The 27,462-nt window shown below is 38.2% G+C and overlaps 1 protein-coding gene across 2 annotated transcripts in view; it reads left to right on the forward strand.

Annotated features, from left to right (window-relative positions):
- The window catches only part of SPEF2 (sperm flagellar 2), a 182,360-nt gene that overhangs the window by 84,385 nt on the left and 70,513 nt on the right, over positions 1 to 27,462 (forward strand). For both annotated transcript variants that reach the window (XM_059173780.1, XM_059173781.1), the window contains 6 exons: positions 1,494 to 1,750; positions 5,741 to 5,849; positions 6,935 to 7,092; positions 14,634 to 14,774; positions 19,001 to 19,051; positions 23,788 to 23,936. In XM_059173780.1, coding sequence (XP_059029763.1) covers positions 1,494 to 1,750; positions 5,741 to 5,849; positions 6,935 to 7,092; positions 14,634 to 14,774; positions 19,001 to 19,051; positions 23,788 to 23,936 — 865 coding nt within the window. The remainder of the gene's footprint in view (positions 1 to 1,493; positions 1,751 to 5,740; positions 5,850 to 6,934; positions 7,093 to 14,633; positions 14,775 to 19,000; positions 19,052 to 23,787; positions 23,937 to 27,462) is intronic.

Below are 27,462 nucleotides of genomic sequence, written 5' to 3' on the forward strand. Positions count from 1 at the left end.
AATCATGGTTTTTGTTTTTGTTTTTTTAATTTTTAAGATATGTTTTGTGATTTACATGCTTCTATTTCACTTCCCCCACTTGACCAGTCTTGACTTCACTCAGGCAGATGTGAATACAGGTCAGGTTCTATTTCCTGCAGGGAATTCAAGGAGAAGTTAGATACTTGGAAAGGCCAAGAGACACATTATAGAGCAGAGGGACCCTAACTGTCTGGTCATAGGCCAGTGCCCTTCCTTGTTTAACTTTTCAGGAGGAGGAAGTGAACCCAGTGATCCAAGGCTGGTCAGTGCTAAATAGGAAGGCAATGAGAGAAGAAAGTTTGCCCTAGAGAGAAGGAGATTGTATTGTTTACTATGAGCTCTAACAGAAAAAGAAATGAAGTCATAATAACTTTTAATGCAAAAATCAGAATCTCAGTTTTACATAATTAGAGATTTAGAAGAGCAGAGTTTAAGTTTCTTCCCTTTTCATGCCCTTTTTCAACTTAGAGACCTAAAATAATCATTCTTGGAGCTCTTATTCTCTATGGAGGATGCTGCCCTGAAAACAAAAACCCAAAAAATACTCCTCACACTCTAGCAACTTATTATCTAATTGAGATAAGGAAGACTCATTTGAATATTTCTCATTCAAGAAATACAGTAATTATTAATTGTAGAGCAAAGTGAATGAGAGCCAGGGGCGTTCAGATTAGACATTTCTGGCTCCATGCTGGTTTGTGGGGAGTAAGAGGAACTCTCCACATTGGCAATGTGATTATTCACAGTGTGCTAAGCTTGGTTCTGGGTTTTTAAAATGAATCACTTCAGTTTATCCTTATAACCGCCCTGTGAGGTATGTTGTCCCACTATGTGTAGATGAGAAACAGGTTTAAAGGAGGAACTGCCTATGAACACAGGCTAGAAAATGCAACACATTCTCCTACAGTGAGATCAGTTTGTTTGAAGTAAATGGTTAAAGAATGGGAGAGATAAGACACTATAGGGAAGAAAGTTGTGGCCAATTAGTTCTAAATACCATTTTATGGCCTCTGGAATAGATTTGGAGGGAGGAGGGACCTACAGAAAGATTTTAAGCAAAAGGGGGCGCCTGGATGGCTCAGTGGGTTAAAGCCTCTGCCTTCAGCTCAGGTCATGATCCCAGGGTCCTGGGACCGAACCCCACATCGGGTCTCTGCTCAGCAGGGAGCCTGCTTCCTCCTCTCTCTCTGTCTGCCTGCCTCTCTGCCTACTTGTGATCTTTGTCTGTCAAATAGATAAATCTTTAAAAAATAAAATAAAATAAATGCCATCTGCTTTAAAAAAAAAGATTTTAAGCAAAGGAGTGATTAGGGTAATTAATAGACCTAATTTTAGCAGTAAAGTAATAATATTTGTGTGGAAGGAGGTTACCGTGGAGTTAAAGGAAAGGTAAAGGCAAAATTCGTTGTATTGTTACTTCCAAAGTGTTTTTATCTATCAAAATGTTAATGCCATGTCCATTTTCCATTTAGTGAGATACCTGTGGATCAAGGATGGGTCTTAGATGGTTTTCCAATGACGTTAAACCAAGCAAAGCTTCTGGAGGAAGCTCTCACGGGCTGCAGCAGAGAGGTCCTAGAACTGGAGGAAAAGAAAACACAGATATCCACATTGGCTATTGACCCTACAGCCTCCAAAGAAGTGCCTTCTCCCCCTTCTGCACTTGATTTTGTCATGTTATTAGATATTTCAGATAACTCCTCGCTGGATCGCATGAATGACACAATGAGTAAGCTGGACACTTTTTCCTTTCTTTCGATCTTCTTTTTAATATTTCAAAGCTCTTTGTTCATTCCTTCTTTGAATCAGTGAATACTCCCACTTACAATTATAAGTGGTAATAAGGAATCCATTTCAGATTTCCACAGAATTATCTAGCAGAGCACATTTCCTCTTGCTTTAACTATTGGCGTTCAGCACTGCGGAGAACTAGCAGAGAATTCTATGCTGACTGCATGCATCTCGCTGAACGCTTCCCTCAACTTGGCTGCTCCCCTGGCACAGGGATGCCCTTTTTGAGATTTGCATGCATAGAGGAGCTTCTTGTGGCTGTCTAGTCTACCTTGGTGGGTCACCCTAATGAAGGTCATAAACCATATCTGTTCTGCAAGCAAGGGTCTGGTAACCTCTTTCCTTGAGATTATGTTTGAAGTCAGAGGAACAAGGATCAGTTGACTGAAGTCCTCACATGGTGGAGTTGAATAGTCTTTCCAACACTCACAGTTTATTTAATACTTTTTGGCATTGAAATGAAAGTATTACTTTATTCCACAAATTAAATATGGGAAAAGCAGGGCGCCTGGGTGGCTCAGTGGTTAAGCCGCTGCCTTCGGCTCAGGTCATGATCTCAGGGTCCTGGGATCGAGTCCCGCATCGGGCTCTCTGCTCAGCGGGGAGCCTGCTTCCTCCTCTCTCTCTCTCTCTCTGCCTGCCTCTCCGACTACTTGTGATTTCTCTCTGTCAAATAAATAAATAAAATCTTTAAAATAAAAAAAAAATAAAAAATAAAAAATAAAAAAAATAAATAAATATGGGAAAAGCACATCTTGAGCTTTGCCTTTCCAAGTTATGAGATGTTTGACCTTGGAAAAGTTACTTTGTGATTCTAAACTCAAGTTTTACAATCTATATAATAAAATGCCTCATTGTATTGTTAGAGATATTAAAGGAAAACTTTCTTTACCCAAAACACTTCTGACACCAAATGTGTGGGTTTCCTATACCACCCAATTCTCCAGTTCTTGGGAGAGACCAACTGGGTATTCTACAGTTTGATTCCATTCTGACACTAACTACTGGGAGTTAGGGCAGACTCTATAGGATAAGGGCTCAGCTCCACAAGGCTGCCCCCAACTTTAGATGCAATTTCAAGTAGTAGATTCCCCAGTTTACCCACACTTCTGTCTGACTTGGCTACAAATTGCCAGTTTCCATGACTCTTCCTCAGGTTTGAATTTTCTTCAGCGGCTCATAAAACTCATAGCACTCTTACTGTTACTGGTTTATTATAAAGGATATCATAAAGGATTCAAATGAGCAGCCATATGAAGAGGAATACAGTGCAAGGTCTGGAAGACTCTCAAGCTCAGGGATTTGGTCCCCATGGAGTTCGGGTTACACTATTCTCCTGGCATGTGGATGTGTTCACCATCGCAGAAGCTCTCTAAAGCCCTTGATTTAGAGCTTTTTTGGAGGCTCTAAAGAGCATGATTGATTAAATCCTTGGCCATTGGTGATTAACTCAGCCCTCAGCCAGGGAAAGTTTTATCTCATAAACCAAGAAAGGATAGAATTTCAAAATAAAGTCATACTATTCCCATCCCAGAATAGTAAAGGCTGGGGTCTTAAGGCTCAGTCTTGGGTGTGGGAGCCCACTGTCTAGGTTTGGGTACAACAGGCTGTGGAGAAGCCTGAAGGACATCACAAGGAAGCACTCTACAGCCAAAGCCCAGTGGGCTCAAAGGCTGAACATCAGGTAAGTCAAGGCTGGGCAGGGAGGAAGGGACCAAACTCAAAGACAATAGGCAGGAAACCAGGGAGACACATGGAGAGAGATCAGGCAGTCTAGGAGCACAAGGCTGTGTCAGAATGGGAGACAAATTGGATATCTGGGTTTTTAGCCAGTGCCTTAGTCTTTTGGCCAGTCTGAGAGGGAGCAGCAGTGTTCATAATATGGAGAAGAGGTATAGAGAGGTTTTGGATGTAGGCTCTGTATGGTTGACTTCTCTAACACTAACTGAGAAGAAATGGGAGAGGTTTCCAGGGCTGATAATGTTTATTCATTGATCTGGATGCTCTCTTCAGTTTGTGAGGTCATTGAGCTATATATTCATGTATGCATTCTTTTTGTTTAAACATTATGTTTAATGTTTAAACATTAAAAAGAAGTCCAGGAAAAAAAAAAAAAAAGAAGTCCAAAGCCTAGAGTCAGATTGACTGAAATCAAATCCCTTCTTTGTCATTTATGAGCTGTGCAATTTGAGGCCCATTACAGAATCATAATGCTTCTTTTCAAGTTATGTTGTGAAAATAAGATAATATGTGTAAAAGTATTTAAGAATTGTGTGCTAAATTTTACTTAAAATACAACAGAGAAATCAAGTAAGATAAGGACTAAAACATGTCCATTGGCCTTGATTTTTTGGTGACTAGAACAAGAGCTATTTCAATGGAGTAGGGGACTAGGAGGGATGGTCTTGGGTGGACTGAGGCATCAATGAGAGGTGAGAAGGTGGAGAGCATGAGTGAAGATAACTCTCAAGAAGCTTATCTCAGACTACCTATCTATCTGTCTATCTGTTTATCTACCTATATCTTTATCTACCTATCTCTTATCTATCTATCTACTCAGCTGATCTTTGAGCCAAGGAATTAGTGATGTTGCAAGGCATGAAATGGCATATTTTCCTTCAAAGATGCTTACCAGTACAAGTGTAGACTTGGAAAGAGAGATAAATATCAGCTAAGGCTGGTGTAGCTGATGGACACAAGTCGAAATTGTCAGATGAAGAAGAGAAGGTGAAGTGTTCAACCATGCAACTCGGGTTTGCTAGAAAATAAAAAGCCAAGATAATGCTGGCAAATTTGGGAAAAAGGATGTAGGAACTGAGTAATGTTGGAAAGAGTCATCAGCTACATGGGAGTGCAAGAAAGACAAATAGTAGGACTGTAGGTCATTAAGATCACAGAGATGGAGCCATTCAAAGTGATCACAAAGTCCAGGATGTGGACATGGTCTTAGAAAGAGAGTGCCACAAGTGGAGAGAAGGGAAAGGGACTAGTGCCAGGGTGGAGCTGGGAAGAGAGGCAAGCTGACTGAAGTGCTGAAGTTCATGACAAATATGAGACAGGGACCATGAGATGTTGTAGGATAGCACCTCCTGAGAAGAGCTCCCACGGCCTTCTACTACCACCCTTACTTATCTTTGGGTTTTACAAATAACTTAAAAGAATTATTCTGAAAATCACTTCATCTTTTTCAATCCTGAATGTAAATGGAGACAAACTGATCTCTGTGAGGGTCCTCCATTTTCCTGAACACGATTAGATCACCCTTCAGGGTTCCCTTGCATTGACTGAATTCCTTTTAATCTAGTTCAAGGCCCTCTTCCTTCTTTATAATTTTCCATTTGTTCTAAGTTCATGAGTTTTCTGGACTTTGTACCATTCAATCCTGAATAGGATTCAATCAGACCTGTTGAAGATGTTTTTGCTTTGTTTTTGGTCTCTTGTGGTCGGTTCCTTTATGTCTACCGTTTAAGGAAATATCACAAAGTCTAGAAATAAAGGTAATTTGCTTTATTGGAATGTAATATACTATCAACAAATAATTTTTACATATGTTTGACTTTATGGCTGCCCTGTTATTTCATTCTTAGTCTTTAAACCATAGTGTTGATTTTCTCATTATTTCCTAGTTTGTTATTCATCATGACACACCACTTTTCATTCTCACCTCTTCAGAGTCAATTCTGAGAGCCTATGAATTTAAACTACAGCTTCTCTTTAATGTTGTATAGCACATCATTTTCTTCAGTTGCCAAGGAAAATTTTAATCTGATTCCAAAACTATATGCTTTCAACATGTTGCTAATATTTAATGAATATTAGAACAATGGCAGGATCATATCAATTGGTTGTCTGGCATCAGTAAATTTTAACAGTGCTATTGCAATTTTGTTTTAGCAGATTATGTAATTAAATAATTTTTGTATCATAGCTGAAGGATTTTCAAGTGAAACTTCTCATGGAGACATCGCTCAACATGTCACTGCTGAAAACCAAGCTACGGATGAGGACCAGAATTTAAGAGACCAGATTCAGCATAGGTTAGTCTAAAATTCACTGTCCTGCTTCTTATTTCTTGCCCTTAGAACAGACTGACCATCAGTCACTTTGGAATCGTCAGATCTTGGGGAAAAAAAAAAAAAAGATGTATTTCCTAGCATTCATCCTTTTACAAGTAAAACAAAGCTAAAAAGTTTTGATGTTGAGTGAAAAATTTATGTGCTTGCTTCTGTATTCAGAGCACAAATCATCATAGACTGGGAAGGGAAGAATTAAATCATGGTACACTTCCCTTTATGTTTCATTACATGGGATCCTAATTTAGCCCTCATTCAGCGAATGCCAGTGAAGATATGATATTTCAAAGAGCTAGGCTTCAGACTGGAGTATAGTTTAAAACAACTTCCATTGCTAAAATGATGTTATACAAAAAAACAAAACAAAACAAAACAAAAAACAAAACAAAAACACCCTTCTCTTGGTTGTGCACAGTTTATTCATTGGAAGAGAAAACTTAGACAGAGTTAGACAATTTTATGAAACCTGGAGAAGTCTAAAAATAGGAAGTGGGCCAGAGACAAGTAATTATCTACATTAATTAGCTAACTAACTACAGTAAGTTTATCTATCCATAAGGAAGATAAGACTGTTTCAGGAATCATCCCAAGATCATCTGTGAGTCAAGCAAGTAAGGCCGAGCTATTCACATTTACTCAAAGATTTCTTTGATTTCTGTCTGTAAGAGAAAAAACAGATGACCTCAGGCTATAGCTCAGGCTGTAGCTACCATGAGAAGTGTGCTCAGAGTTAATTCTACAGTGAGTGCAGGCGATCTTCCTGTAGATTTCCACTTAGTGAACCAAACTTACACTGAAGGTTTCCTAAAACGGTGGCCTTTTCAAATCTTCTTTTACCCCCACATATCTCAAAAAAATATTGCTTGATGTTATTAAATAATTTCTTCTTCAAAATAAATAATAATCCATTGCCTGTATATTTTTTAGAGTTCCTTTTTCAGTTTAACTACATTGGCAGCTTATATTTTCATTATGCGTGCCAAGTTAATTATACCTAATGTTACTCAAATATTTTAATTGGTATATGTTATTATACAATATTTTTGCAGAATTATAGGCTTCTTGGACAACTGGCCTTTATTGGAGCAATGGTTTACAGAGCCAGAAAATATTTTGATAAAAATCAATGCTGAAATAGATAAAGAGTCTCTATGTCACAAAGTAAAAGAAATGTTTACGACTGAAATAACAAAAAAAGAGAATAAAGGTAATAACATTTCTTTATAATTTTGAACTTATGTAACTAAAATGTGTGGTTTTAATGAGTTTGGGAAAAAATGAACACGCGATTGCCAAGTTCTCTGTTTTATTTGGGTTATACTACCTACAAGTATCTTCTCCTCCTGAATTTAGCTCTCTGCTGCAGAGATTTCTAAATAAGAGATTTTTCTGTATTTTAATTTAATCAAAATGAAAACTGAAAGTATTTTTCATGAGGAAAAACAATAGAGTTAAAATTAAGGATGTTATAGAAAAGAGTGAAGATTTCAGTATTAACTTAGGAGTTAACCCTCCTTTGGGATGAAATCCTAGACAGTTTATTTCCCCCAAATCTTGATGTGGCGTGATTTCATTGATTATTAACTACTTATTTTATGAGCCTTCTTCTGGACTATATCTAATCACATTAAACCATCCTGACCTCTTTCCTTCTTCATTCAACCAATAACAATTGCCCACTAGCTTTTCATAGTATTATTGATATTTATTATTGAAACGGATCTTAGGCTAATACACTGCTAAGGCCAGATTTCAATGGAGAATTTTACCTTTGCAAAATGATATGAAAAATAAATCTTTCCTTTTATTTATCTGTCACTGCTAATTGTATTGACAACTGCAGCTTCTTGGCATAATAAAAAAGTCAAAGTTAGTAATACCACAAGGATTCTAAAACTGCCTTGATAGCTTGCTATCTCCTATCACTATATTCATGATCTAACCACTATAATGTATCAATTAACTGACCCCCAAATAGCACATAGGTGTAAGCCATAAATACCATGAGGATCCAGGAGCGTATGCTTAGGAAAACAAGCTCCCATGTCCAAATGTCTCCTCCTAATAACCACCCATGTGAAGCTCTCAGACAAAACAAATACCAATCCATATATTAAGCAGTTTAATATGTTATTTGACAGAAATTAGGCTGGAGACTAGAGGAAACCACCCACAGTGATCCTAGAGTCTTGGTTGGAAGGCAAAAACACCACAATTCTAAGCTGTAGCTTCAAACATCTACAGGTTAGAATTGGTTTGTTGTTGCCAGCTGTCAGACTCACTTCAACATCTTCCTGAAGATTTTACGTTCTAATCACTGACTACATTAACAACTGCCACTTATTTAAGATTTACATTCCTATGGGTTAATCATTTTAACAAATAGCTTATCATTAAAACCATTGACCTAGCCCAATATGAATTAAATGTCCTGATTAAGGTAAGGGGGAAAAAAAGAGGTTGTGGTACTTCTGTATACATTGAGGTAAAACATGACCATTATATACTTTTAAGCAGGGAAAAGCTGGTTATATATAAAATAGTCCTGGTTTTGTTTTTAAAATGTATGTTTTTAAAAAGTATGTCTCTGTACTAAATATATATGCATAGGAAAGAATCTGGCGGTCCAGATGGTACTTATGGTGGAGGAAGACTGGGACAGAGCCACTACAGGCAATTTCCCTTTCCGCTTATCTGTCTAAAATGTTTTGGATTTTTGCAAACGATATTTCTGTATTAATTTTATAATCAGAAAAAAAAAAAAACCCTTACTTTCCACTTTGAAAAAACATCTAATAGAATAAAGCCTCCTTGCTTGCTGAATTGAAAAGAAGAATCTAAGGGCAGAGGGAATAGGTATAAAAAGAAGTAGCCACACAAGAGGGAGGGTATGCATTGCCTGTGGTGCAGTCAGTGACACTGAGGCCATGTCCAGCGAGGAGGGCAGCCAGGGAAGTCGGGACAGGAAGGGTGAACCTGAATGGTGAGAGGCAAAGAGCCAAACCAGCAAGAAGAGCCTAGAAAAGCACGAACCAGCCCTGTTCTGCTCCTTCAGGTCCTCAGGCTGGCCGGCTCCTCTATCCTGCTCAGCCCTCCATTTAAAACTTCAGAAGCTGCCCCCCAGCACTGCTGACCCTCTTGACTCCATTCTGCTTTATTTTCTCCGTAGCACTGACCACCACCCCTTCTATAAATGAACTTACTCAGCATGTTTATGGTTTACCAACCACCACTAACACGTAAGCTTCAGAGGGCACCGATTTTTCTCTTCTGTTTCACTGACCTAACTCTGGTGACCAGAATTGGGCCTACTCTTGTTTTTACTACTTATCAGCTGTAGGTGGTGGGAGTCTTACCTCATTGTTAGGACCCTTCCTTTCCTTCAGGCACAGTTCAAGTCCAATCCATAGTTGCTGCTTGAGTTAAAGAATTGCTAATAGTGATATAGAAGACCAAATGACAGAGAATAAAGAAGCTGATCAAAAGAGGGACAAACAGCTACTGGACCACGAGGGGAGAATTCGAGAGATAAGTGACACCATAAGACGAAACAACATTAGAATAATTGGGATTCCAGAAGAAGAAGAAAGTGAGAGGGGAGCAGAAGGTATACTGGAGAGAATTATTGGGGAGAATTTCCCCAATATGGCAAAGGGAACGAGCATCAAAATTCAGGAGGTTCAGAGAACGCCCCTCAAAATCAATAAGAATAGGCCCACACCCCGTCACCTAATAGTAAAATTTACAAGTCTCAATGACAAAGAGAAAATCCTGAAAGCAGCCCGGGAAAAGAAGTCTGTAACATACAATGGTAAAAATATTAGATTGGCAGCTGACTTATCCACAGAGACCTGGCAGGCCAGAAAGAGCTGGCATGATATTTTCAGAGCACTAAACGAGAAAAACATGCAGCCAAGAATACTATATCCAGCTAGGCTATCATTGAAAATAGAAGGAGAGATTAAAAGCTTCCAGGACAAACAACAACTGAAAGAATTTGCAAATACCAAACCAGCTCTACAGGAAATATTGAAAGGGGTCCTCTAAGCAAAGAGAGAGCCTACAAGTGGTAGATCAGAAAGGAACAGAGACCATATACAGTAACAGTCACCTTACAGGCAATACAATGGCACTAAATTCATATCTCTCAATACTTACCCTGAATGTGAATGGGCTAAATGCCCCTGTCAAAAGACACAGGGTATCAGAATGGATAAAAAAACAAAACCCATCTATATGTTGCCTCCAAGAAACACATTTTAAGCCCGAAGACACCTCCAGATTTAAAATGAGGGGGTGGAAAAGAATTTACCATGCTAATGGACATCAGAAGAAAGCAGGAGTGGCAATCCTTATATCAGATCAATTAGATTTTAAGCCAAAGACTGTAATAAGAGATGAGGAAGGACACTATATCATACTCAAAGGGTCTGTCCAACAAGAAGATTTAACAATTTTAAATATCTATGCCCCCAACGTGGGAGCAGCCAACTATATAAACCAATTAATAACAAAATCAAAGAAACACATCAACAACAATACAATAATAGTAGGGGACTTTAACACTCCCCTCACTGAAATGGACAGGTCATCCAAGCAAAAGATCAGCAAGGAAATAAAGGCCTTAAATGACACACTGGACCAGATGGACATCACAGATATATTCAGAATATTTCATCCCAAAGCAACAGAATACACATTCTTCTCTAGTGCACATGGAACATTCTCCAGAATAGATCACATCCTCGGTCCTAAATCAGGACTCAACCGGTATCAAAAGATTGGGATCATTCCCTGCATATTTTCAGACCACAATGCTCTAAAGCTAGAACTCAACCACAAAAGGAAGTTTGGAAAGAACCCAGATACATGGAGACTAAACAGTATCCTTCTAAAGAATGAATGGGTCAACCGGGAAATTAAAGAAGAATTGAAAAAAATCATGGAAACAAATGATAATGAAAATATAACGGTTCAAAATCTGTGGGACACAACAAAGGCAGTCCTGAGAGGAAAATATATAGCGGTACAAGCCTTTCTCAAGAAACAAGAAAGGTCTCAGGTACACAACCTAACCCTACACCTAAAGGAGCTGGAGAAAGAACAAGAAAGAAACCCTAAGCCCAGCAGGAGAAGAGAAATCATAAAGATCAGAGCAGAAATCAATGAAATAGAAACCAAAAAAACAATAGAACAAATCAACGAAACTAGGAGCTGGTTCTTTGAAAGAATTAATAAAATTGATAAACCCCTGGCCCGACTTATCAAAAAGAAAAGAGAAAGGACCCAAATAAATAAAATCATGAATGAAAGAGGACAGATCACAACTAACACCAAAGAAATACAAACTATTATAAGAACATACTATGAGCAACTCTACGGCAATAAATTTGACAATCTGGAAGAAATGGATGCATTCCTAGAAACATATAAACTACCACAACTGAACCAGGAAGAAATAGAAAGCCTGAACAGACCCATAACCAGTAAGGAGATTGAAACAGTCATTAAAAATCTCCAAACAAACAAAAGCCCAGGGCCAGACGGCTTCCCGGGGGAATTCTACCAAACATTTAAAGAAGAACTAATTCCTATTCTCCTGAAACTGTTCCAAAAAATAGAAATGGAAGGAAAACTTCCAAACTCATTTTATGAGGCCAGCATCACCTTGATCCCAAAACCAGACAAGGATCCCACCAAAAAAGAGAGCTACAGACCGATATCCTTGATGAACACAGATGCGAAAATACTCAACAAAATACTAGCCAATAGGATTCAACAGTACATTAAAAAGATTATTCACCACGACCAAGTGGGATTTATTCCAGGGCTGCAAGGTTGGTTCAACATCCGCAAATCAGTCAATGTGATACAACACATCAATAAAAGAAAGAACAAGAACCATATGATACTCTCAATAGATGCTGAAAAAGCATTTGACAAAGTACAGCATCCCTTCCTGATCAAAACTCTTCAAAGTGTAGGGATAGAGGGCACATACCTCAATATCATCAAAGCCATCTATGAAAAACCCACCGCAAATATCATTCTCAATGGAGAAAAACTGAAAGCTTTTCCACTAAGGTCAGGAACACGGCAGGGATGTCCATTCTCACCACTGCTATTCAACATAGTACTAGAGGTCCTAGCCTCAGCAATCAGACAACAAAAGGAAATTAAAGGCATCCAAATCGGCAAAGAAGTCAAATTATCACTCTTCGCAGATGATATGATACTATATGTGGAAAACCCAAAAGACTCCACTCCAAAACTGCTAGAACTTATACAGGAATTCAGTAAAGTGTCAGGATATAAAATCAATGCACAGAAATCAGTTGCATTTCTCTACACCAACAGCAAGACAGAAGAAAGAGATATTAAGGAGTCAATCCCATTTACAATTGCATCCAAAACCATAAGATACCTAGGAATAAACCTAACCAAAGAGACACAGAATCTATACTCAGAAAACTATAAAGTACTCATGAAAGAAATTGAGGAAGACACAAAGAAATGGAAAAATGTTCCATGCTCCTGGATTGGAAGAATAAATATTGTGAAAATGTCTATGCTACCTAAAGCAATCTACACATTTAATGCAATTCCTATCAAAGTACCATCCATCTTTTTCAAAGAAATGGAACAAATAATTCTAAAATTTATATGGAACCAGAAAAGACCTCGAATAGCCAAAGGGATATTGAAAAAGAAAGCCAACGTTGGTGGCATCACAATTCCGGACTTCAAGCTCTATTACAAAGCTGTCATCATCAAGACAGCATGGTACTGGCACAAAAACAGACACATAGATCAATGGAACAGAATAGAGAGCCCAGAAATAGACCCTCAACTCTATGGTCAACTAATCTTCGACAAAGCAGGAAAGAATGTCCAATGGAAAAAAGACAGCCTTTTCAATAAATGGTGCTGGGAAAATTGGACAGCCACATGCAGAAAAATGAAATTGGACCATTTCCTTACACCACACACAAAAATAGACTCAAAATGGATGAAGGACCTCAATGTACGAAAGGAATCCATCAAAATCCTTGAGGAGAACACGGGCAGCAACCTCTTCGACCTCTGCCGCAGCAACATCTTCCTAGGAACAACGCAAAAGGCAAGGGAAGCAAGGGAAAAAATGAACTACTGGGATTTCATCAAGATCAAAAGCTTTTGCACAGCAAAGGAAACAGTTAACAAAATCAAAAGACAACTGACAGAATGGGAGAAGATATTTGCAAACGACATATCAGATAAAGGACTAGTGTCCAGAATCTATAAAGAACTTAGCAAACTCAACACCCAAAGAACAAATAATCCAATCAAGAAATGGGCAGAAGACATGAACAGACATTTCTGCAAAGAAGACATCCAGATGGCCAACAGACACATGAAAAAGTGCTCCATATCACTCGGCATCAGGGAAATACAAATCAAAACCACAATGAGATATCACCTCACACCAGTCAGAATGGCTAAAATCAACAAGTCAGGAAATGACAGATGCTGGCGAGGATGCGGAGAAAGGGGAACCCTCCTACACTGTTGGTGGGAATGCAAGCTGGTGCAGCCACTCTGGAAAACAGCATGGAGGTTCCTCAAAATGTTGAAAATAGAACTGCCCTATGACCCAGCAATTGCACTATTGGGTATTTACCCTAAAGATACAAATGTAGTGATCCAAAGGGACACATGCACCCGAATGTTTATAGCAGCAATGTCCACAATAGCCAAACTATGGAAAGAACCTAGATATCCATCAACAGATGAATGGATCAAGAAGATGTGGTATATATACACAATGGAATACTATGCAGCCATCAAAAGAAATGAAATCTTGCCATTTGCAACAACGTGGATGGAACTAGAGCGTATCATGCTTAGCGAAATAAGTCAAGCAGAGAAAGACAACTATTATATGATCTCCCTGATATGAGGAAGTGGTGATGCAACATGGAGGCTTAAGTGGGTAGAAGAATAAATGAAACAAGATGGGATTGGGAGGGAGACAAACCATAAGTGACTCTTAATCTCACAAAACAAACTGAGGGTTGCCGGGGGGAGGGGGTTGGGGAGAAGGGGGTGGGATTATGGACATTGGGGAGGGTATGTGCTTTGGTGAGTGCTGTGAAGTGTGTAAACCTGGTGATTCACAGACCTGGGGATAAAAATATATGTATATAAAAAATATATGTTTATAAAAAATAAAAAATTAAAAAAAAAAAAAAAAAAGAATTGCTAAGAAGACTTGAGTACTAAGCACTCTTCCATGTACTTTGCATGCTTTTATCCCCAGAAGGCTGGAAGGCACTGGTCTTTCCCCTTCAGTTTCCCTCCCACCCCCAAGGCTTCTGTCCATTTTTTTTTCACCTTCTCTTCATGTATTCTTCACCTTGGTTTTTTGAAGTCATCCTTTATTTTCCTATTCCACTACCTTAGCTACAGCTAGCATGTCACTTTTATACTCGGCATCCATGTCAACAAGACTTTCTACCAACTACACATACATGCACCACATCGTAGTCATCATCGTCGTCATCCCTGAAGAAGACAATATTTCTAACCAAGGAAGTCTTCAAATCCTAGCTTTAAGGACTGGATGATTTAAGGGAGAGCCTTAAAACTGGAATTTAAACTTAAATCAGTATGGGCAATTTTATACTAATTTAGGCTTATCTTGGTTCAAGTAAAATAATAGGTGTCTAGAGTCTCTAATAAAGGTCCAATCTTATTATCTATTTGAAGTTAAAAAGAAATTAGAAGAAAAGGAAGCTGAGAAAAAAGAAGAAGTTCTGCTGGCTGAGCCTCCCCCTCCTCCTCCTGAGCCAGAAAAAGAGAAGGAAACCCCTTCAAAAACTCCTCCTGCAAAAGGAAAACCACCATCAGGTGATTGACAGAATAATTTATAATCCTGTTTGTCAGTTTCTTATCTTCACTTAGAAAAGAATTCTAAATTGCAATACCAGTGCACTTACTTAGATTCAGACTTAAAGCAACTTCAGTTGTATGAAACCACGTTACGTGCTCAGGTGGAAGTGGAAAAGTCCTTCGTAGCTAAGAGCGTGGAGGGAACATGGAGTCCTCAGACCCAGTTCTTCTGATTCGAATAAGGCCACGGATTAGAATAGGAAGGGCACAGAGAATAACCAGAAGGAACTTATAGCAGCTCAAAAGGACAGACGTCTGTCTGTGGAACTGTAGACTGATGCTTTTGTAGAGCGAGAACACGTTCAGAAAATGAGAGGTAGTAGAACCAGTTGTTCACAAGAATAAGGGAACAAATCAACAGCCTTCATCAGGGTCTAGAATTCATATGTAACTTCATTATCCGTGTGAGTACATGTGATAATAAAAGGATAGAAATGAGCACCTGGAATCTCAGGAAATGTATATGGTTGTAATTTATAATATATACACTTAAAGAGTTTGTGTAGGGAGTACTTTTTAGCTTAAGTTCTTTCTACACCCTTAACCACGAAGGACCATTAACTTAAGGGGTAGACAATAAACATAATGACCAAAGTGAAGTGCTCAATTGTTGCAGTGCCAGATACTGGTAGCATGTTAGTATCAGTCTGATGCTATGTATAGGAAGCAACTATGGTTCTCGTGTCTGGTTTTAGCTTTGTAAGTAGCTGGCTGTGCATTACTACAAGTCTACCCAGGAATCTTTGATCTTGTGTCAGCATTGTATTTTCAAATTCCAGAATCTTTGTGCTTCATGGACATTTGAGATGGATGTGAATTTTTAATTGAATTTATTTATATTAAATAAACTTGAAGACTTAAGTAACATATATCATGTTCTATTAAAGACCATTGTATTCCAATAAAATGGGGTTTGACTGAAGGCAAAACACACAAATTCTAAAGAAATTTTTTTTATCATATGAACAATAAAAATACAAAACCATGAATTAAATATATATGCCCTTTTCCCACTACCTCATTAGGAATTAAAAAAAAAAATTCAGAGGTCTGGAGGAAAAATAGAAATCTCTAAAACACTGTTTAGAACTGGGGAGAACAGTTGTCACAGTGACTCGAGTAAGCCTAGACTCATCCAATGTAGTCTTTTAAGCTCTGACCTTTCTGTCCTACCATGACCTCCCTCCCTCTCTGTCTGGTGGCAATCTGGGGGACCTGTGTACCTGAGCCATTCCCCAAAACCAATCTCTCGCGTTCCTGGTTACAACACAGTTCAGTCTTTAAGTTTCTGAAGTTTGTTTGTGATTTTAAATTTGTATTCTTGAGCGTCTGGGTGGCTCAGTCGCTTAAGTATCTGCCTTCGGCTTAGGTCATGATTCTAGGGCCCTGGGATCAAGTCCCACATCGGGCTCCCTGCTCAGCGGGGAGCCTGCTTCTCCCTCCCCCTCCACCTCTGCTTGTGCTCTCTCTCTCTCTCTCTTTTTCTCTCTGTCAAATAAATAAATAAAATCTTTAAAAAATAATAATAAAAAAATAAAATTGTATCCTTGAATACTGTGCATGGAAGGAATAATAAAGCTATTGTTGCTTAAAAGAGTGCTTGCATCTGTCTCTTTTTTTCACTGAAGAGAGGCCTAGTGCCTGATCTTTAAAAACTTATCCACATGTTAATCTCCAGGGGCCTAATTACTACCTTCCAACAATAACGTCCTAAGGGAAAGAGAGCTCAGTGCTTGTGGGCATCAAGGGGGCAATAGAGGGAGGCAGTGAGATGGGCGGCCGCCCTGACAGCTCAGGGAAGCTTACTGAAGCAATTTTAGGAACGTTCCTGTCAGGTTTGTTTATTTTTATTTAAGTAATTAACATTTTTTTTTCAAATTAAACGTTTTCAGAAATGAAAGTCTAAGGCTTCTGAACATGTCCAGCTCAAACACCCAACTACAATCTTTAGAAGTTGAAATGAAAAGAGGAATTATTTACTAAATTATTTTTCAAAAAATCAGGGTGGAAACAGAGTAAAGAAGGAGGCATAGGGCTCTCAGTTCAGGGACAGTCATTTTGTCCCTGTATGATTCGGCACTGTATGTAGTTCTACATTTTATACCAAATGTACTTGGGATTAAATTTGAAGGAGTTCACAGTTAGGTTCCATTAAAGGGTCTATTATCAAATCCACTATCAAACTTCAGAGTTTAACTTAAAACTAGAGTTGTCAGTGTGGCAAAATATAGTAGTACTATAGCCATGCTGCTATTTAAAAATAATTTTTGAGATTTCACATCTATTGTAAAACTGATTAAAAAGAAAAAAAAAACAGATAGAGTAGAATTAGACTTGCTGTAAATAGGACTTGCCCACAATACTTTATAAATTCAGTGTCTTTTATAAATTCAGGTATCTCTGTTTGTAGTTTATTTTCTCTGTTGCCTTGTTTAGAGCTAGTTTAGAGCTCAATAGTTGGTTATCCAAAGTATTGTTATTAAAGGAAATAAGAATTTATCTAAATGTTATTGTTATTATTAATAAGCTTATTTCTAAAAAAAGCAACTAGTTCAAATGTTTGGTTTTTGTTTGTTTACTTATTTTTGAATTTGGTGGTTGCTGTTTGGATACTTAAAATCTTTTCACAGAGGCTAACCAAGTTTCAAGGCTAATCTTTTTCTGTGTCTTATTTCTATGGAGTCTTGGTTGTTGGTTCTGAAAAGTTTAGATATAACATGCGTTATATATGAACACGTTCTTATAATTATCACTTCTAAATATAAATAATAGGTCAGACAGGTTATCTCCATCATAGGTATTTATTTATTTATTTATTTATTTGACAGAAGGAGAGGGAGAAAACAAATAGGAGGAGTTGCAGGGGAGAGCGAGAAGCAGGCCTTTCACCGAGCACAAAGCCTGACATGGGGCTTGATCCCAGAACCCTGGGATCGTGACCTGAGCTGAAGGCAGCTGCTTAACCGTCTGAGCCACCCAGGCACCCCATCATAGACATTTAAATTGCCCCATTTGTCCATCTTTCTTTTTTTCTTTTTTTTCATTTTATTTTATTTCTTTTCAGTGTTCCAGAATTCATTGTTTATGCACCACACCCAGTGCTCCATGCAATACGTGCCCTCCTTAATACCCACCACTAGTCTCACCCAAACCACCACCTCCCTCCCCTCCCAAACCCTCAGTTTGTTTCTCAGAGTCCACAGTCTCTCATGGTTTGTCTCCCCCTCCAATTTCCCCCAACTCACTTCTCTTCTCCATCTCCCAATGTCCTCCGTGTTATTCCTTATGCTCCACAAGTGAAACCATATGAAAATTGACTCTCTCTACTTGACTTATTTCACTCAGCATAATCCTTTCCAGTCCTGTCCATGTTGATACAAGAGTTGGGTATTCCTCCTTTCAGATGGAGGCATAATACTCCATTATATATATGGACCACATCTTCTTCTTTCCAATGAAGAATAAACTATAGCCCAGGGCAAAGAGAAGATAATGATTGAAATTGTTTAGTGAATAATGTGGGATGTAGGGTATTTTTTCAAGGAACTAATTTATTATTTGGGATGCCTTATTGACCTATAGATGATCAGTTTCCCATTTTCCCCCTTCCAGTATAGTCTTGTACTCGAGTCCAAGGAATCCAGCCAGATCCAAACCATCCTCTACATTGCAAGCTATGGTCAATGCAAAATGGAAATGTAGAAATCACAAGGCATGAGGTCAGGAAAAGTTCAAGGAAGTGTGGTTCAAAACAGTGTGGTTATTCAGCTCTTCTTCAAGGTGTTTTGGCATCATTCCTATTACAGATTTAGTAGTCTAATTGTGTAAGGATAATTTAGTTGAAATAAATCAAAATCAAGCAATATGCATCAAATGAACTCATAACTAACTTTTAAAATGCTGCAGCTATGTTGCATTGAAGAATTTACAATCAAATCCATTATCAAATACTGATACTAAAATTAGGACCAAACCTCTCAGTGTGACAAATTGAATAGCACTATCAGGGCTGTTATTCAAGAGTTTTAACCCAGTATGTCTTCAGGTTAATTTTCGCTCACAGTAAAGACATCACTAACGCAACTGTTTATCTGTGAGAAATAACATTTGATCACGTACAAGCAATGTAGCCCAGGATATGAACGAAAATTGTCAATAATGTTTATGTCTCGAATTTTGTTTAGAGTCCTTGCATGGTAAGCAAGAATCTCTTCAGGAAGGAAAAGGGAAGAAAGGTAAGACTTCACTCAAAAGAAAAGGTACTCAGATAAAGATAGACGTGGTTCAATGTAATTCTGCATTTCATAACTTCCTCAGGGAAGAGAGCCAGATTTGTTAGTCATATCTGACTTCTCTTAGGCATTTGTAAACCATAAGTCCTTGCCAAAGAATATAACCTCCGTCATTCTGTAGCCTGGATTTTAGCAAAGGTCCTGCCAAAAAGAGTGATGCTTGTGGGGAATAATTTAGAGATATCTAGTATATAGAATATTCACTCATCATAGAAATTATAGGTGTTATTCTTGGACGAAGCTATGGCATCAGAAAACTATACACTGACCCATACTTTCTCAAGCTCTCATCAAATTGCCTTCACTGATATGCCCTTTGGTATAAGGTCCTCAACTTCCTTCACAGTGTAACATACCAGTGGAGGTGAAACTTTCATTTATACCAATAATAAGCTCATACTTCATTTTCTGAGGGGATAGTATGCCCACTATATCATTTAATGGCCTCTATATGAAATCCTAGGTGAGAAATTTCATTCAGAATCAAGGGACAGGAAACCTTTTCTTCTTCTGAGTGGTTAGATAATTAGCACATCTAAATGATATTATTTCCTTTTCTATTTTGGCTGTCCAGTAGTTCAGAACCACCTAGTGCCCATATCCGTGCAAGGGTACTTCGATCTCATTGTCTGCTTTCTAATACCTCTCCCGGCTTTGACCTTCTACTTTGAGTTGTACTTGTCCTCACCCTAATTTCTTGTAATTTTTCTGTATTTTATTTTAAGTGTTTGTGTGAAATAAAGGGGATATAATTTTTAAGTAATTGAGAGTTGGCAGAAGAAAATCCTAGGTTCTTAAATGCAGATTAGTTAGATTTATGTTGAAGCTGCTATAACAACCAATTAAAATTGAAATGCGGTTATAAATATATACAGTTGGCTTTCTCAGGGTACATTCAAATGGGGTTGTAACGAGTGTGTACCTTTGTTTAACTTTTTATTGCTAATTGCCAAATGCAGTTGCAACCCAAGAGTGTGCAGGTTCACAAAATGATGGGCTGAAAAGGAGCTTTATTTTGCCAGTTAAAAAAAAACATAACCATGATTCCAAAAGAGAATCTCATCCTTCTCTGATTATATAACATGATATATAATTAGAGCCACCTGTTGAGTTAACACTGAGCTATAAATTTTAACTACAATGTTAAGGACTATAATTTATGCTCAGCCCTACCCATTTAGGAGAATAGTTTTCATATTTACATTATATATTCCTTGCTTTTTGATTGTGGTCAACAAAAGCAAATGAAGGATCATCATAGAATCTTCAAAAATAAAAATTAAAAAAGCAAATTAAATATACTATGCACATTAGTTACCAAATCAAGTTAAACATAATAATGCACATGCTTTAAGAGCATCCTTAGTTAAAAGAATACACATTGCAAATAAACCGTAAGTAAATACAAGTTCAACTAGTAAAATTTATACACTGGAGCAATGCAGTTAGCTCAATTTAAATAACTAAGAATTTTCCAACATTTTTTGCTTTTATTTTACTGAATTTCTATTGTGTTTAATAATATTTGAATAAGCGAATTTGCATTCATAATTTAGAAGTCTTTCTATTACATAGAAATGCTGGTTTCCAGGATGTGTCACACATTTCCTCTTTAAAAGGAAGTTACAATGTTAATTCTTAGTATTTGAAACTAACATCATTGTAGGTGAACATTACTGACTGATTTATCTGTTTATCTCACAGGTCATTTGATACCATTATATTGAAATAATCTCTTCTGGTTTAAGGAGCTGTCTCCTTTCTTCTTTCTTCAAACTTATCTTTATTTCCTGTTGTTGACATCTTTAACTCAGTCCTATTCTTCTCTGCATCATTCTCTACACTTCTCCCAAAATCTTGACACTGAAATGCCATTTGCCAAGTGTATTCTAGTGTTCTTAAAGCCTGTCTTACCCTCCAACCCATTTGCCATTGTCCCAGGTTACTGCTTCATAAAACACAACTTATCAACCCCAAGACCTTACCTACCCGTTATTAATTAGGGACTGAATGAATCAAGTTTTCCATAATCAACTAATTTTCAGAAAATACTGAGTTATGCCAAACTAAAAAGTTTTTAATGCAGGATTTAAAAAAATATATCAATTTGCATCTCTAAGGAAGTAGGAGATGCAATATTATATTATAGAATTCTCTCTTAGGAGAGTATCCCCTGGGGCTAGAGTTTTATGGACCAAACACTGAGGGAAAATATTGTCTTTAGTTCCACTGGCCTGCCCATGTGTTGGCGTTGGCATCGTTCCAGGGCTTGCCTTCTGACTTAACTTCTAGTAAGAGAGGCTACAAGACCACTTAGCAATAAAGAAATGTCTGTTATAAACACCAGTAGTATTTAACTGAAACGCCATGGAAAAAGATAAAAGGGTAATGAAATTGAAATACCTGGCTGCATCCACCAGAGCAGTGGCTCTTTGAACAATGGCTCTTTAAGTGTGGCGCCTGAACCAGTAATATCATGTCACCGGGGGACTCAACTAAAAACACAAATGCTTGGCCCCGCCCCAGACCCACTGAATCTAATACTCCTGTAGGGCCCAGCAATTTGTGTTTTAATAAGCCCTCTAGGGAAGTCTGATGATGGCTAAAATCGAAGAACGATTAAACTGCAGCCCAAGGATTAGTCCTCTACTGTAGCCATTGGAATATCAGAAACATTCCATATTTAGAACATATTTTTTATATGTCCCCTCCCCCCAAAAATGTTTAAGTTGGATTACAATTTAGAAAAAAAACATATATACGAACTATTTCTATCTCAACATTGAATGGCTACACTGAGGACTAAACAGTCTAGCTTTCAAGTGAAAGCCAGTCTCTCCTTAGAAACTGAAGCTTCCATGTGGTCCGTTGAGTGGTACTGAGAAGGACACACCCCTGTTACATTGCAGATGCTGGCAGATTATGCTCAAGTCCCTATGGCATAGATACATTTTTATTCATTCAAATTTTGTTTTTCTCCTTAGCATTTTCATCATTAAAAAACCGATTAAAAATGGAATCAGGGGCGCCTGTGGCTCAGTGGGTTAAAGCCTCTGCCTTCGGCTCAGGTCATGGTCCCAGGGTCCTGGGATTGAGCCTCACATCGGGCTCTCTGCTCAGCAGGGAACCTGCTTCCTCCTTTCTCTCTCTCTCTCTCTCTCTCTCTGCCTACCTGTGATCTCTATCTGTCAAACAAATAAATAAATTTTAAAAAATCTTTAAAAATAGAATCAAAGCACAATGGTCCAAAAAGACTACCTGGCTCACTCAGTTTTCACTGAATGATCATATTTTAGAAAAGAAGAAAAAGAAACTCATTCCAGTCTCATATTTACAATTGCAAAGTTATTCCTCTTAGGAATTCTTCTTAGAGAATTTCATCTTAAAGCAGACACAGTGTTATCACTTTTATTTCACCAGATTCAGGTCAAATAATGGAAAATCATCCTATCAAATAATGAACATTGTTGGTTATTGCCTGAACAAAGATTTTCTTAAAAATTTCTTAAATGTAAAAAGATCGGGAACAACTTCAGACCTGTAGATAATGGGTACTATTTAAATGTATAAGTAAAGTCACCTAAACGCTCCATAAGACATAATTGACAATTTCTCCTCTACTTATAATCTATATGTTTTTAACTAACATAAAAGTGTAAGATACATTATCATTTAATAATACTCATTAAGGAAGTATAACTATAATTATTCTGAAGATAAGTGTAACTTAAACAGAATGAATTTCTAAACCACAATAACCTTGATCATTTAAGGAAATATTAGGCTTTCGGAGTTCACCTGCTTTGATCAATCATAGAATCTGTCAGACCCGAAGAGTGCCATGCCACCCAACTGATCTAGACTCCCTTCTTGACACTCTCAGGGGAAGTGAAGCGTATGCCCTTTCTGGATTCTGAACTGAACATTAACTAGCTTTATTTCTTCTCCTCTTCCTCCTCCTCTACCTCCTCTTCCTCCCTCCTCTCTCTTCCTCTTCCCTCCCCTTCTCTCTCTCTCTCTCTTGTGCCTTAATTCAGCCAGGCTTACAGCACAGTAGGTGCCTTCATCTATACTTCCCGAGTATAGCAAGAAATATAGTTTCCCACTCAGAAACCCTGTGTCTCATTCAGGGAATGTTGGAATATTCAGGAGCTACAGTACTCTGACTCCTTCCCCACATCCTTCACTGACTCTGGCTGACTTACCATAACCTCCTTCCTCCCTGCTCCTCCCCTGAGCTTCACCACAAAAACAACAAACAAACAAAGGAAACCTGAGAACACCACTCATAAAATACTTACTCTCTTTCTCACTTGGGATGGAGAATTTAATTTACTAGTATTTGCAGTAGTAAATGAAATGCACTTTACAGTGTAAACTTTGTTCATTATGGAAGCAAGGACGGAGAAAAAAATAACATATCAAGTTGCTTTTCATAGCCAACTAGATAACAGACCTCAGTAGCTTACAAAACAAACAAACAAACAAACAAACAACCTGTTCCTGATCTTGTTGGTTAATTTGCAGACTTTAGAAAATGGGGTTTTTGATTTGGTAAGGCTCTCCAAAATTGCTTAATGACTTTCCTGAAGTCCACCCTAATCCTAGATTTATTCATCTACCAGAATCTGGTTCCATTCATCTACTTGAAATGGAATGATCTAATATGCATATTTAAGGTTCTCCTAAAGGAAAATCACCAGGAGGGAAAGGATCAGTAAAGAAATCACCTGTCGATTCTACAGACGTGTCACCTGTTCCCGTAGTGCCTCCACCACCTAAGCCAGGATCTGAAGAATGGGTCTACGTGGATGAACCGATTCCTGAGGTATGGCAGTTTAGATTGAAGCTTGTAGAAGCGAGCCTTTCTCTTGTTTGTAGTAACATTCACACCATTATTTGAACCACCCAGAAGGCCTTTTATAGCTGGTGATATGTATACTCATCAAAAAGCCGAGGTGAGGGCACGTGTGGTGATGAGCACTGGGTGTTATATGCAACTAATGAATTGTTGAACACTACATCAAAACTTGATGATGGACTATATACTGGCTAACTGAGCATAATAATAATAATGATAATAATAATAATAATAATAATAAAAGCTGAGGTGAATTTTTGAGACTACTCATTGAATCCCATTGTATCCTCTCCCTACTCCTTCGAGTTTCTGAGTCATGCTTTGAACAGCTATTAAGTGCTGAAAGCAGGAGAACAAATGGGTTCTGTAAGGACCAATTTTCTCCCCAAGGACAAGCAGAGATGCAGTTTCCTGGAAGAATGACTTCCTCAGAACACATATCCAGCAAATTATAGCCCTCCATCCATGTTCTCATGCCCACATTATAATGCTTTCAAATGAAGTTTAACCTCTGACTTTTCACAAACAGAAGAAACTTTTTGAAGCTAACTAAACTAATAAAAGAACAAGTCACTGTCTGGCCTGAGAACTTTAAATAGGTACGCCAGAATAAGGCAAAGAGATGCCCCAGGTGAACCCTGGAAAATCCCTTCAGTTCTTTGTTCTCTGACAACTGCAAAGCCTAGTCTCTACATAGGCAAAGTTGGTTGTTTCAATAGAAAAATCGTCTTAAAAAAATCACCAAGAATGGTCTTTCCTTTCCCACTTTTTTCAAAGACAAATTGCTCTATAAAAATGCAGCCCCTTTTTTCTTCACTGCAATCCTCAGTGAATTCCTACTCTCATGAACTCTGAGCACTGACTGCCTGGGCCAGGCATTTGAGACCCAATCATGAATTTCTGTGGTTGTGCTGTTGCTATTATTATTGGTTTTTCCTAGAGAAATGTCTTATCTCCCCAATTAGATTATAAACTCTTTGAGAGAGGGAAGGAACATGTGGGATAATTGATTATATTCAATACAGAATCAAGCACAACATAGATTCTTGATGAAGCTCTAATGATTTAATTAATTTACATTGATAAGGAAGTTAGAACAGAAAATATTTGAAAATGAGAACATTAAGTGATATAACTATAGATGTGTATAATACCACTCAGACAAACAGAAGCTACTTATTGAAATAAAAACATTAAAAAACTTGTCATAGAATCAGGATATAAATGGTTGTTGGGAAGGAGATAAAATTAAAATGATATTATTTGGCAGGGTTGGGGAGTGAGAGACAAAAACATTGAAATCTAATCCTTCACTCCAAACCTTGAAGCTCATGAGAGAAATAAATTCGTACAGGACAAGAAGGAAATAGAGGACAGAAGTGAAAAATAAACATTAACATTGAGATTTGGCAGATCTTCTAGCAGTCATAATTCTGACAAAACAGATGATAATTTAAGGAGAGTTGAATAAAGTATCAAAAATAAGGGAACATATAAGGATCCGATTATTACCCCAAACAAGGGATGGCTGGGAGCCATATGGCTTGTAGGCCTGAGAAGATGGGGAAAGGGAGCACATGCTTGGAGGACCTCTGTGCGGAGAAGGCCATCTGGCAGGAGTTGAGGCCTTCAGTAGAAGGATGTAGCCACATACAGTGGGCAGCAGAAGACAGTGTTCTTCCTGCTTTCTTCCTGCTTTCCCATCCCTTGCCCTAGAAGATGGAGGGCAAGGTTGTTTCTGGAAGTATAAGATTGTTCAAGTTAGCCATCCAGGGCACTGAGCAGCCCAAAGAATGAAGAACAGGAACTTGGTCTGAGGGGACAATGGGAGGATATGCCGCACAGACTTCTACTTCTAATAACCTAAGTGAAATCATGCGGAGAATGTATTTTGCTACACTAGAAGTAGTCTAGAGCCTTGAAACAAAGCAGCCACAGAATCCACTCTAGTCATTTTTCCAACCTTAGTTTCTCACACTTTGGCGGGTAAGCTACAGAGCTTACTTGTCAAAGAAGAAGAAAAAAGACAGATGCCCAGTTAAATTTGAATTTCAGATTATCAATGAATTTAAGTGGGCCCCCTATACTTTATCTGGTAACCCTAGTTCCAGGCCTCCCAAGGACCCTCATATCTATCTCCCTCAGTAGGGATGTGGAGGAGAGAGACGAAGGGTGGGAGGAGAAGAAGGGAAGTGGGGGAAAGCTAGATTGAGAGAGAGAGAGGTTGAGAGATTGAGAGAGATTGCTTTCAGATCTGGCTCTCCTAGGTGGAGGCAGCAGCCAAGTTCCAGGAGAGCCTGGGCCCTACCCCCTTCGTCAGCCATAGGAGGGGTGCAGAGAGAACGGAGAAGGCAGTCAGAGTGAGAAGTCTTTGCTTTTCAGCTTCTGGAGTTTTGAAGCATATTTACTTTGGCTACTGATTTCCTATTATACTCAGTCTTAGCCAGTGATAAGAAGCCCACTTAATTGGAAAGTATAGATATTAACATCTAGTCACATCACAAAAGTTCAGGTGCCCAGGCCCAGAAAATATTATGTCATAGAGACTGGAAGAACCTATACATATGAACTTATCAATACCTCATAGAAATCACAGAGGATATGGGAGATTCCAAAAGACCAGGTATAGGTAAATACCTAAATGTTTAATAAAAAGCTGATGGGATTTAGTAACATACAGACAAATACTCCAGACATTAAGCCCTGACAAAATGTGAGAGAAAATATTGAAAGTCTGACTTCTGAGCATGTATAAACTACAAAAATGACCACCCAGAGCCCATACAGGTTCACTAAGTCCTGCTGAACTGGCCCATTCCTTTTCCTTGACAGAAAAATTGAATAGATGGATCGGGAAAGTACCATAAACTTTGTATATCTTAAGTTCAAAATAGTATTTGACAATTTCTCATGACGTTCTTAAAAAATGAGATCTGTGAGCCGGGTGTTACTTCACTTAGGTCAATTGCTAAGTGGTAACTCTCCATGCACAGAGTGTGAATTAATGGATTCAAGTCAACTAAGAGGGAGATATTGTAGTGGGGCTTATTTAAAATGATCTTTAACACCATCCAGGGTATGATGACAAGTAGAAACCAGAGGCATGAGCAAGGGGGGAAAAAAAGGTGTTAAAATAATGCCAGAGGAGAATTAAAGGAACCATAGATGTTTAAGTTAGATAAATGCATTATTCAAATGTGTCTGGACATTAAATCATAGACTTTTAGAACTAGATGGAGCCAGCCAGTCTCCTAAAAAATTAACTGATGATAAAATTGGATTCAGATGAGTTTACATAGTAAAATTTATCGAGGGCCTGCTACGTGCAAATGCTGTACTAGATGCTGAGACTAACAAAACAAGCAAGTTTCATCCTGAATCCCAGCCTACATCTCCCCACTGTCTTCAAATATCTGAGAGGCTATCATAGGGAATACTGTATGAATGTAGTCTGCCCTTCTCCAAAGGGCACAACTAGGGCTGGGGAGTGGGA

The sequence above is a fragment of the Mustela lutreola genome, chromosome 5 (genome assembly GCF_030435805.1).
Source record: "Mustela lutreola isolate mMusLut2 chromosome 5, mMusLut2.pri, whole genome shotgun sequence".
Taxonomy (NCBI): domain Eukaryota; kingdom Metazoa; phylum Chordata; class Mammalia; order Carnivora; family Mustelidae; genus Mustela; species Mustela lutreola.